The sequence below is a fragment of the Oenanthe melanoleuca genome, chromosome 1A (genome assembly GCF_029582105.1).
Source record: "Oenanthe melanoleuca isolate GR-GAL-2019-014 chromosome 1A, OMel1.0, whole genome shotgun sequence".
Classification (NCBI taxonomy): Eukaryota; Metazoa; Chordata; class Aves; order Passeriformes; family Muscicapidae; genus Oenanthe; species Oenanthe melanoleuca.
The window spans coordinates 55,547,254-55,560,742 of NC_079334.1; the positions used below are offsets into that span (position 1 = coordinate 55,547,254).

General features: G+C 40.6%; 1 protein-coding gene across 1 annotated transcript in view; it reads right to left on the minus strand.

Moving 5' to 3' along the window:
- Nucleotides 1-4,141: 4,141 nt before the first annotated feature.
- The window catches only part of LOC130266911 (sucrase-isomaltase, intestinal-like), a 57,726-nt gene continuing 48,378 nt past the window's right edge, over nt 4,142-13,489 (minus strand). The window contains 4 exon segments of the mRNA XM_056516181.1: nt 4,142-4,306; nt 7,095-7,253; nt 11,584-11,633; nt 12,644-12,732. Of these exon segments, the coding sequence (XP_056372156.1) occupies nt 4,247-4,306; nt 7,095-7,253; nt 11,584-11,633; nt 12,644-12,732 (358 nt within the window). The 3' untranslated portion in view covers nt 4,142-4,246.

A 13,489-nucleotide genomic window follows, 5' to 3' on the forward strand; every position in this document is an offset into this window, starting at 1 on the left:
TGAACAGAAAGGACACACAACTCTCATTATTTTTGGATATTTTTCCATTTGGGTCTCTCTGTGGTGAAACTACAGTTTAGAGAGTGTCTACACAATCCCTTCTGGGTCACTAGGAAAAGCCTCACCATCTGTCTCAGGCCTGGAAGTGCTCAGAACAGCTCCAAGGCTCTGCTCCTGCTATCCATGCACCTTTCTCTGCCTCTGCACTCTCAGGGTTTCTCCAGTTTACTGCATTGCTCCCAGGAAGAGCGTTTTTCTGTCTCTCCTCCTTCATGGCTTTCACTGTGCCCTGGGTGTTGCAGTCAGGACAGTGCACAGGAGTCTCTGCTGTGGGAGACTTGCCTACCTCATGCACACTCCAGACTCAGTGATATTTTTCATCTTTGTTGCAGACCTGTTGGCAATATGAGTGGCAAATATTCCCTGCATGAGAATGGCAGTGAATTGCTTTGATTTTCAGGGAGATTCGGGTTCCATTTGGTGACAGGAAAAAGTAGCTACCAAAACCTTCACAAGAAGTTATTAAAATATTTTCAAAATATATTGCATATATATTGCACCAATATTTACCAAAAAATCCAATCATAGCAATGATATTTTGCAATCTTTGCAGCTATGTGGAGACCTCCAAAAGCACTGACGTGTCACAGAAATCTCCATATGTTTTGCAATAAACCTACAAAATGTCCTTTCATTATTCATGATCGTGAACCCGAGAGAGATTGTTGTGATCACTTGGCATGACACAGGTTAGGGATGCAGTTCCAAAAATCTCATTAATTACTGAGCAAGAGCATTTCGTTTAAAAAAGCATCCACTTTTCTTATAAAAAATTCTACTGCAGGAGAATTCACCATAGTTCTTGGAAAGCTGTTCAACAATTAAAATATCAGGTTTGGATTTATGTAATTTCTTTAACAGACACCAAATCTTACCTTTGCTAATTTAAAGAGCTTCTGCCATTACATTTCTGCCCCCATAGGACTCTCACGGGCCTGAGCCTTTTCTTGGCTATTAGAGACAGGTTGAGCTCCTCAGTGTATTCACCAGAAAATGTGTTTTTTGCAGCCTTTCAAACTTTGTTGTGGCTTTACTTTGTGGCAAGCTGATTTATTTCAGTATAATCCACATATCCCTTACTCCAGAATGGGATGGAGTATTCCAACAAGATGGTACCAGAATGACAATCAGATGAGTTATAGCATCTCTGCCTTTACTTGTCTGTATCTCTGAGGTTGCTCTAACTCCTTTTGATTAAATCTTTCATTGGGAGCTCCTCCAGTGTCTCCTTTGCTCTAGCAGAGTCACATCTTCGTCTCTTCCCCATTCCAAGACACGCAATACTTCATCGGGCCTAGCAGATATTTTGAGTTTGGCTTCCTGAGCACAGCAGCTCCTTCTATGCATGTCCCCTTCATTTAATTTCTTCTACTTCAGCTAGTGTAGCTGATTCAGGCTACCACCATCTTTTCATGTTACACAAAATCAACATAAGCCTTTTGCAAGAATGAGCAGTGAGATCCTTTGAGATTAAACTTAAAATCATCCATTTTTGATGAAAAAAATGAAGAATGGAGAATGTTTGTTTTTCCTTTCTCTGCAGAAGAGAAGCCTAATGACGTATTCTCAGGGGTCACTGTACCTTGGCTGGTGAATTTCTGTGTTCTCTTTATGGCTTTGTAAGGCAGAGGCATAGAATCACCAGGGTTTTGAAATGCAAAGTATGATTTTTCCCTTTACATTTCAACTCCTTCAGATTGTGAGGGACTCAGCTGGTGGGTTTTATGGCTAACAAAGGCAGGATGGAGAAAGCAGCTGGCTACCAATGCTTTAAAATCCCAGCCGGAGAAGTTCTCACTCCACTGAAAATCTGTATCTGTAATAAATATAATCCACACCAACACTCGGGGGAAGTTAATTATTTTATCGAATCTAACATTTAAAGACAGTAAAATACTTGTCTGTAGATTCTTAGTTTTGCCTCATAACACTTTTAACAGGTGATCAGTATTTTTTGTTGAAGTTGTTATCCTTTGCACAAAAAGAAAATTGTTGGAATGGGAACGAATAAGCAGTGTAACCAGAACTTCAAAAAGTGTAAATGATCTAAAAGTACACCTGCATCTCAATACTCAAAGAGGATAAATAGCCAGATACACACACGGCCACACAAACTCCATTTTGCTTTGATGTCCCTATTACAAATGCTGACCAAGGGCTGTCTTGCTTAGATTTACTGAAATAAATATGTGAAATCAGAGCCCAAGGCAGACATATTACTGACTGGTGATTTCCTGTTGTGTTCACTGAAGCTACAAGGCACAAAATAACAAGAAAGGAATAAAATCCAGGTTGTAATACAAGCTTGAACAGCATATTGATGCTGGTAAGAGTGTATTTTTCTGCTCTCGTTTTATTAAGATATATGTGCAAGTGCCGGCTTAAGTCACTGATTTCACAAAAAAACTTGTGAACTGGCTGATTCCACATGCTTATCCAGCAAAGAGCTCTTTACAGAGGTGACATCTCCAACATCTCCATTGCTCTCCAGCCACATCTCTGCTCCAGTTTCCACACCAGTCTCCTTTTTCACCTTTTGTCAGCAAATTCACCACCTTCTCCTCTCCCAATCCTGCTTTTACCCACACTGTAAGGCAGATTTAGAGAGAAACCCACTGAGCCAAAAAAAAGCCCCGCTCACAAACCAACCAAATTCTGTTCCCTAGTCCAGGCCAGGGTGTCTACAAATTTGCTTTCTCTAATACACTGGTTTCTTGCTCTCTTTGCTCTTTTGCCACGGTGAGGAACTAACATCCTCCTATTTGGAGAAAAACTGAGAGCAGGTACCTCTTTGATGCTATTGCTGCAAAGACACATGAAAGGGACTGAATTCTGCACAGTACTGGTCTGTTTCATTGGTCTCCATTCATCCCACATTGTCAAGCCATGCAGCAGTTTTCTCTCTTTGTGTCTGCAGCATGCTGGGGGTGAGCAGGCACAGGGGCTCTCACAGGCAGCACAGGAGGATGAGTGGCAGTGTGGCCAAGCCCAGGACAATGTCTGCCCAGCAGCCTCTGGACCAACACCTCCTGTGCTGCTGGAGCCCCTGCTGGCTGCCCTGCTCTGGGGCCTCTGGTGCAGAGCCATGGCACACAGTGCAGACAGGCCTCTGCTGTTCCTCAGGTTTGTGCAGCAAGCACTGCTCTGTCTGGCTGCCTGCTGCTGATGGTGTCTGCCCCAACAGAGCTCTCCTCCTTTCCTCTGTCCCACTACACAGCTCTCACTAACCCTGCTAACATCACTCCTCTGCACAGGGACCTTCATTTGCACTGTCCATAGACTCAGACTGGCACACTTTTCAAGTGATTATTTCACCAAGGACTGTAGTTACATGCTGTATGCTACAGCAATGAACATAGTTCATCTGTCACCTTGAATCCTCCTTGACCTCACTGCTCATATTCTGCTCTTCCTCAGCCCTTTCTTGCCATCTTCAGCTACACCTTTTTGAAGTATCTTATTTTCTCCAGCTTCTTTCCACAATATAGCTGAAGTGCAAGTTGCTTTCTCTGCATTGTGCAGAGAAAATGTGTCTCACATCAGACCTTACAGCAAAGACTCTGGAGAGACCCAAGTCTTAAAGTTCCTCCACAAGACCCAGCTCACTTTGAGAAAGACATGCCCGGGCTGCAATCACATTTCAGGATTGAGACAAAAGTGAGTAATCACTACAGCTGTAGATCTTGTAGTCTGGGACAATGGGCTGATTTTTTAGACATGATTATATAATACTTCATATAATATTATATTAATATTTATTAGATTATATATTATATGTATTGCATATTATATTAATTGGGCTATGGAAATTAATTGGGTTCTTTTAAATTAATTTAGCTTTTTTCCCCTGCTATAACTTTGAAATACACCCAAATAGTGTATGCTTTGTAGAATATGGTCCCATTGAGAACATTTCCAAATATTATCTCCATCTGTCGTGAGACAGAATTTTCAGGATAATTTCTTTTATGGTATTTTGAACACACTTCAGTTCATGTTCATATTCATTAACTACTATTGAAAATTTTAATTGAGGAATACTGAGTTACAAATACCACATAAGAAAAGATCAGTCATTAGGTTCATTTGAAATGTTTTAATGACTTTTTTTTCCACATTAAAATCAAAGTGAGATCAATATCTGAGGGTCAAAGGTGCTAAATTAAGTCAGTGTGCTCTGACCATTCTAGTAGAACTTAATGTTCAGTTCCTGGGTAAGTGGAGCAGAAATCCGCAACACCAGTTTCTGTGAAAAAAAGAGACACAAAATAATGAATTATTTTAATGTAAAAAAACAACAACAACAACAAAAAGCCTCAACAAAGAACAGTTCAAAACAGAGATTAAGAATTAAAACTTGAGTTTAGACCTTCATGATTTCTTTAACATATTTGGTAGGGTGAGATTAAGTTCATGGCAGTAGGCATCTTTCTACTGCTGAATCCAATTCAATATCCCTTTTAGAAATTCAGGAATGGTTTAAAATTAATTAATTACATGAATTAAATATTAAATTATAAATACAATATCTGTCCTGCTCTTCCTCCCTCCCTGTTCAATGTTAAATTTAATGCATTTTGTGCCACTCACGTAATTTCCATTTTCAGCACTTCACCAGTTTATCTTAAGTTTCAGAATTAATAATCTCTTAAAATGCACAATATCCATTCACTTTGCCAGTCCACAAATTCATGTTAACATTACTATAACAGTTTGTGCTTACTTAGATAACTTCTTCAAAATATCTAATATTTTCATCTTTCATCAGAAACAGTTCTCTGCCACTACTTAGTGAGTTGGAATTCCACTTCTTGAATAATTTGCCTTTTCTTCAAATACAGGGAAAAATCCAGACAAAAGTACTGCAAAACCATCCAAAGACTAACCTGAAAATTGTCAGGCAGCCAGAGAGGCTACTCCAGACTTCAATACTGCATGGACATTGGGAGCTATGGATTTTGGGAACCTCTGTACTTCCCAGAGGATGCTAAGTGTGATAAAAAGAACTTTCCCTATGCACACTGTCAGCACAAGCCTGGCCAACAGATGTACCCTTCCAGCATCCCTGCTGCAGTCACTGTACAGCTCCTTAAGGCATGAGAATCCAGAGGAAAAAAAAGATAACAGATTCCTAATAATAGGAAGATTCTATGATATTGCAAATGTCAGATCAGGGTAGCGCTGCATGAATCAGAAAGAAGTGGCTTATTGCTAAGCAACCTGTTTCTATTTATAGACAAATAAATATGGCTCAATAAGTACTTAAGCAGTGCTATTAGGTGAATTTACTTTCTGTGAAACAAAACCAATATGGTAGAAGTTACTGTCTACTGTAGCTCTTTAAACAGTGGCGTCTCTGCTTGTAAAACTATTATACAAAATGTAATCCCACTAAGACTGTAAGAACGTGGCAGATTTGCCCTTTGCATTTTATTTTTTTTAATTACATGAATAAGTTTTCAAGATCTGAACCCAAGCTGCTGCTAGTGCTCTTTTAAATTTTTTTTAATTTTTAGATTTTTTTATTAGAGGGTCAAACATGGGAGGAATATAGGTAGTGACATTGAAACATCTGTTCAGGGATGATGGGAGAGGTTTGACTGAATCTCTTAGAATTGTAAGAGAAATATATTTAGTGTAGAAAATTTAACTTTTTTGCAGTTTTGGATCCCTACAACATCAGCTTGGTGGGTTTTTTGCTCCAGCATTTGAAGCAGATCTTAATTCACCAAGATAATATTTTGCTCTTACATCAAATTTTAAATTATATTTTTGAGACAAGCTTATTAGTCTTTTTAAATCGTCTTTGTATGTGAGGCTGTTAGTCTGCAGTTATCTTCTGGATTTCTGTGATTGGTACCTTCAAGCACATCTCAATGGAATGTTTTCTTTAACCTGCCACATTTATGTTGCTTTCAGATTGCTTAGAGGCTGTTAAACAATTTCATCCCTTGAGGCAATACTGATTACGTTACTTATGACACTGCCTCGGAAAGTGAGATTTTTACAATTCTCCAAGGCAGAAATTTATTTTCAGCAATCTTCTTCTTTTGCAGATTCCTTCAATAAAATAAATGGCAGTACCAGGTATTTATAATGGGGATCACTCTTTGGTTACAAATGAAACTAAATCATTAAGCCAAGCGGGTAGGGTAACATAAGATATGACATCAGTTATCTATCACTGCATGATGGCTTAGTGGCATTTTGCAGTGTTAACATCAGGAGTTCCCTAGATGCAGACCAGTGCTGAGATGTGAGTACATATCTCATACAGAGTGTGAATGGCCACTTCAGCTTGGTGGCTGGTGACAGATATGGGAAAGTGGCCAGAGGAAAGGAAGAAAAAAGTTTTGCTTCTTTTGTCTCTACTTCCTGTGCAAAAGAAAACTGGGACCACAGATGCTGTTGCCACTTATTAGGGGTGTTCAGTCCATCCCCTCTGCAATGTCCCCATGTTGGTACCAGAGGAGTACTGCACAAGCAAATCATGAATTTTGCTCTGGAACACTGAGGCTTGGCACTTTAAGATGATGAAATTATACCTCTTTGGATGATAGGGAGATGCTCCTTAAAGCCAATTACACTGGAATAATTTTTGGACACCAAGTAATTGTGAGAGAAAATCCACAACACTTCAGCAGCAGATTAAAATCTTGGACAAGTTTTGTCATTTTATCAGAATGATAAGAATGCTCATAAAACTGCTAACTGCACTCTCAGCTCAGGGACCTGTATCTTCTTTCCACTATTTCAGTAGCTTAAAAATTTGTGTAAGTGGCAGACATTAAGTAAAAGAGAGTGCATATGCAATAGCAAGAATTAAAGTTTCCTAAAAGAGCACTTGCTTTTGCTTTTTTTTTTCCTTTCCTAAATTTCAAACTGTTGTATTAAGAATTGGTGTCTGAAATTACTTGAAAATGTAAAGGGGTGTGGATGAGAAACAGTTCTTGTCCTTCAGTGACTTCATCTCTCCTCCCTGTTCTTCACCCTCCTTTCCCTACGTTTGTTCTTAGTCGCAATTCAAGTCTTACCCCACTCATCTCATAAGACACAGCATCTCCACGGATGGATCTTCCATTCAGAGACACAGCCTGAGGTCTCAGTTTCAGGCCAAGAATGGTAATTTTGTTGTACTTCAGAGTGTCAGCTCCACGGTAGCCATTTTTAACTATTTCTGTCTTCAGGCTTCCCTGGAAAAAGCCACAGAGAAAACTTTAGGACTATAACAGCTCTTTAAGAAGTGACTTGCTCCAGTTACAAGATTTCATCCTTGTCAATGAACATACAGAATGTCTTCCAATGTACACACTGAAGGCATATGGGAAAAAACAACAGTCAATTAATTTATACATAAGAAAGGTTTCATGTATGATTATAAACTAAGAAAGTAAATTGTATTTACAGTATTCATTGGATTACAAATAGAAAAAAATGTCCAAGAAGACATTTTTCTACTTTTAATCAATGTAAATTTTGTTCTTGTACCCATTACGGAGTACAGTGGCATATGCAAAACCAAAATCCAGATACAGAGATTCAATTAGTGACCTCAAGACAGATTTAATTAACATCCAGAAGTAACTGCTTTAAAACACTAGTATCTTCCACAAACATCAGCTGCTAGATGTTTTGCCCCTATTTTATGTACCACATCTCCTGCTAGAAATCCCTGTTATATATGTCCCAGCTTTAAGGAGACTAAAGGAATATTGTATGACCACAGAGCTTTGTTTGTTGTACTTTTTATTTACTATACATCCAATATTTAGGGGTGTACCAAAAGGACATACAAAGTCATTAAACTAATTCATTTGGATCACCAATGACAGCAATTTCCCATACATGCAATGAAGAGGAATCATCACATTTGTTATGTGATCAAAGTTGTTGAGGAAATAAAGATTAATTACACTTCTCAGGAAATGATGGACTGCTATGCTATCATGACTTTTTAAAAATATGCCAAGGAGAAACCCATGATGTAACCTTTTGCATAAATTAGCTTATGTTATTTCAGTAGTGCCTTGTAGGAGGGAAGCAGGAGCTAGATCACAGTATGTGTAACTTCGGGCTGTGCTTAGACTGCTTATTTCAGGCATCCCCACTAAAAATAAGTGCTAAGCCCCAGTACACTGATTTAAACTGCCTAAATAAGGAATGTTGGCTATTATTTAGCAAATGAGGAGAGGCCTGCAAAAACCTCAGGAGAATTTTTAGGGTACCTATTGCATGTGGTGACTTATCCCCTCTGGCAGAACTCCAGCACAGAGGGAGGCTAAGTTTAGAGAGAGCACTTCCCTATGGTGCTTTACTGCTGTCTCAGGTGTGGCTAAGCAGGACAGCCAGCTCAGGTGGCCACACAGACCCAGGAAGCACAATGTAATATTGAACTCAGCTCTCAAGCTCAAAGACCCAAGACAGGACTCTTCAGCAGACACCATTTTCCCTGACCAAGGTCTAGAACTGGAGGTCCTGGGGAAACAATCACAGAATATGATGGCTTTGAAAGAGCTCATAAGGATCATGGAGCCCAACTCCCTGTCCTGCACAGGACAACAGGATGGTTCAGGTGGATGTGACCTTCTCCTCCTCAGGCATATAATGGTTAAAGCTATTGCACAGGAAGGTCCTGATTTCTTGTTTGAAGGAGTTATGGATATCACTCAACACCCCATAAATGCAAAGCAACATGAAGCCTTTGATCTGATGTCAGCAATCAGGATTTCTGTACTTTAAACAAAAAGGGTCATTCTTACCACGTAGCTCTGATCCCGTCAACTTCAGCTTTTTTCTTCCTACATTTTCACCCTGAATATTGGACCAGTTTTAGGAGAAACTTCTTTTCAGGCTATCCAGTCACTTAGTGCCTAATGCACCCTTTCAGAAGCTCCCATTTTATTGGACAACCCTACCATTGCCATTCCTTTAGTAAAGTGTGGATGCACCTGGTACAGGCTGGCACACCTGCCTTGTCTACCACCCCTGGGGATCAGGACCTCCCTGCTCATCCCTGAAGCACAGTGGATCTTATACATGTGGATCAAGTATTTTTCTAGCCTTATGGGCTTCATGAAGGGGGAATTTTGACTTAGGTCACTTAGTTACTATGCATGTTGGAAGGGACATGTCAAGGGAATTAAAATGCCCACTGCAGTGAGACAGCACCACAGAGCAGGAGCTTGAATCATTCTCTGAGACTTAAGTACCTGCCCTAGTCTTGGATTCTTCTTTACACTTCTGAGTTGCTTAAATGAAAATATAAATTAAAAGGTCTAATCCTGTACCTGTTGCTTTTGTAACACCCCATGCTGGGTTGAGAATAAATACTGTGATGTCAGACCTTACCAGCAAATCTCTCAGGGAACAAAACTTGTGTGTTCTCCTAAAACTAGGTATGATTAAATTATTCTCCCACATTTTTTAAAGAATATAGAAATGTGCAACAAATACTAAGACATTCATACATTTCTCATACCTCAAATTTGCTATTTGAGATGGACGGTTTTCTTTATAAACACATAATAAAAACTCGACATTAAAGATTATTGGAACGCAGATAGGGAATTCAGTCATGGATTTAGAGGCAGAAGTCAAATATGAGCAATGAGAAATGGAAGTGCCAGAGAAGCAACAATCTAATTTGCACAGTTCAAAATTTAATATGAAACTGGATATTGTTTTTCTGTAGCCTTCCTGCAATAAATTACTATACAGAGACTATAGAAAACCAAAGTGATGTTTCTTCCTTTTTGCTGTTGAAATACCCTTTTTTCTCTGAAGAAGAAGGATTTTTTTTTCCTGGTAAATGGAGAACAAAATAAGTTAAAATTAAATTTAAAGTTAATGGCATTAAACTAATACCACGTGGTATTAGTTCCAGGAAAATATCTCATTAATATACCAGGCTACATAACAAAGCCCATTGGCTCACCCTAGATTCTCTTGCTCTTGCTCCTGAAAGACAGATCTTCTGAGAGCAATATTGCAATAGGGATTAACATGATTTTATTGTTTTGACTATTTTCTGTAGATTACTTTGGGGCTTTTAGGAATACATGGCATGAAAATAATGAAATAATTTATGTTGGAAAATACCTTTAAGGTTATCAAGTTCAACTATTAACCCAGCACTGCCAAGTCCACCACTAATCCATGACCCTAAGGGCCATAGCTACATGCCTTTTAAATACATCCAGGGATGATGACTTCACCACTTCTCTGAGCAGGCTGCTCCAGGGCTTGGCAACCCTTTCAGTGACAAAATTTTTCCTAATATCAAATTTAATCATCCCCTGGTGCAACCTGAGGCCTCTGGTCCCATCACTTGTTACTTGGAAGAGACTGACCTCCACCTGGCTCACCCTCCTTTCATGCAGTTGTGGATAGCAATAAGGTTTCCCTGTAAGCCTCCTTTTCTCCAGGCCAAACAACCCCAGCTCCCTCAGCTGCTCCTCATATGATTTGTGCTCCAGACCCTCCACCAGCTTCACTGCCCTTCTCTGAACACAGGATCTGAGGTGTGGCCTCACCAGTGACAAGTACAGAGATGCAGTCATTGCCCCAGTCCTGTATATTTCTGATACCAGCCAGGATGCCCTTGGCTTTCTTGGCCATTTGGGCACATGCTGGCTCATGTTCAGAAGGCTGGGGACCAAACCATGCCATAGTTTATATGCAATATCCTATTTCTTACCAAATGCTAGAACTGCAGATGAAATACGATTTATAGAGATAGGCTATTGAAGTAGGGTAAGGTTTTGTTACAATAACTCCAACAATTTACTATCATATACTTAATGAGCTTATGGTAGATATATTTTATAGTTTTTTACTCGATTGAAGCCTTGACTGTTGGGCTTTTCTATAGGTCTTTCTCAAGACAAATCTGCACAGAACTGAGTGCTGTGTGAAAGGCATCAGTGCACTGACCCTGAGCCAATCTATTCCTGTGCTGCACAGAGCATCTGATCAGCACAGCAGGGGCCAGAAGCATGCTGGATCTCTCCACAGGACACCCACCATGGGAGCAGTGTCTGTGCTGTCAGATGAGGAAACGTGAGCTAAAGAATTGAGACTACTGTAATTCTCTGCATCCACAAAACAAAAATGTCAAGTGATTGAAGTTAAAAGGTTGCTGGAATATCCTGAAGAGAGGAATCTAGCTTTCTGCCACCTGTCAGACTGAAAGTACTCACTAGGAAGAACACAAGAAAAAGGTCCCTTGTCCCCTGAAGCTGCAACTAAGGCAAAAAAAGTTGAAAAAGTGGCGCTTTTTTCAGATTTGTATTGCAGCAGGGATATTAATGATATGTGTGGCTGCAAACACAAAACTGTAGGATCATGGTTGGACTATTTTGTAGCTACAAGTAATTGAAAGCATTAGGTGTCTTACCTGATTTAGAGACTGAGCTAGAAGATAAAAAGCTTTCCAGAGAAAAGTTAGACATCAGGACCTTACACTGGCTACATTAAAATACAGCTACCTATATGTAAGTAGGTATCTTGTATGTTGCCACTTACTTTACTGAATGTGTATTTGGCCAAGAAGTAGTTCTCTTTTTCAATAGTATCTGTCAAAACACAAAGGAGGATTTATATCAAAACAGGCAGCAAAATCCATAAGCAGTTCACATTATTGTAGCAAGTGGCTAAGGTCAGGCTAAGATGACTTGTGGGCTATTTAATCTCTTTCTCCAGTCTTAGGCTGATCTCAGGAGAACACAATGTGAGAGATTGCCCTCTAGCAGATCAGCTGCTCCCAGTGTTACATGTTTCTCATAACAAAACACTGACTTCAACAGCAATCAGCTTTTCACCTTCACAGAATCACAGAATAAGATGACTTAGAAAGGACCCTCAAGGATCATCAAGTCCAACTCCTGGCCCTGCACAGCACCATCCCCAAGATTCACACCATTTGCCTGAAAGCATTGCCCAAATGCTTCTAGAACTCTGTCAGGTTGGTTCTGTGGCTGCTTCCCTGGTGAGCCTCTTCCAGTGCCCACCACTCTCTTTGGTGAAGAACCTTTTTCTAATATCCAGCCTAAAACTCCCCTGACACAACTTCAGGCCATGCCCTCAGGTCCTGTCACTGTCACCACAGAGCAGAGATCCTCTTCCCCCCATGAGGCAGCTGTAACTGCAGTGAGGTCTCCCCTCAGTCTCCTCCAGGCTGAACAGACCAAGTGCCCTCAGCCACTCCTCACACAGCTTCTCCTCAAGGCTCTTCACCATCCTTGTTGCCCTCCTTTAGATGCTCTCGAATACTTATTTTTTATATTGTGGTGCCCAAAACTGCCCCCAGCACTCAAGCTGAGGCTGCTCCAGCTCAGAGCAGAGAGGAAAATCCCCTCCCTTGGCTGGTGATGCTGTGCCTGATGCCCTCAGGACACAGGAGGCCCTCTTGGCTGCCAGGGCACTGCTGGCTCACGTTCAACTTGCCATTGACCTTTCTACCATCAGTCTGGGGTCAGCTCTCCAGCTATTTCTAGCAGGAGCCAGTGCCATTATGCTGCTGAAAATGTGGCCTGAGGGGAGCCCTGTATGCAGGTACTGCTTCACAGCAGGGGACCAGGCTTACCAATGGAATCACCATCATCCCAGAAGAGAGACCCAGAAGCTTGTCCTTGTTCATCCAGGGCAATGAGCAGTCCAAATGGGTTCAGGCGGCTGTGGACAAACACGTCAAGAAGTGTCACTACAAACTTCTGGGCACTGCCCCTTCCAAGTAACTTAACTAAAACTGTGGAACAAAACTCCCATGCCATGACAGAAGAATGACAGCAGTGTTCACCAAAAGGACTCTTGAAGTGATGGCAAAATCTTTGCCTTGACTTGTCCCACTGAAGTCTAGACTTCCCACATTTTGACTGCTCATGTGGACAAGCTCCCCCTTCTCTTGTGGCCTTAGTGGATAACTGGATAACTGGATGATCTGGGACTCACCTGGTAACCAGTACTATCTTACTATGGCTGCTGCACAGTGCTGTCTCCTCTCTTTCCTACTCAAATTAGCTTCTGAACATGGTATATTATCCATTGTCATGGGGAAATATTTTTCCTGAGGAAAGATTTGAGCTTTTCTATCTCGTTTATTGCATTTGGTAAATTCACCCAAGAAGAATTTTGCATTTCCTCTTGCATACATTCAATTTGAATGACTGACAGCAGGTCAGTGTGGCAGTAAGAGGTGCAAAAGATTTTCTGAGCATAATCACAGAGCCAACAGTAGGAGTCAGCTGTGCTAACAGTGATGTGGGTCATCTCTGAGGTGATTTTTCCTAATGAAATGGAGTAAATAGTGGTATAAAAATACTGTACTTGTCACTTGGGATGGCAGCTGGGAGCTGCAGATAGTCTCTCTTCTGTACTTTCTTTTGATTGCTTTTTTGACTCTCTGTGGGTCTCACCCACACTGTGGCTGTTT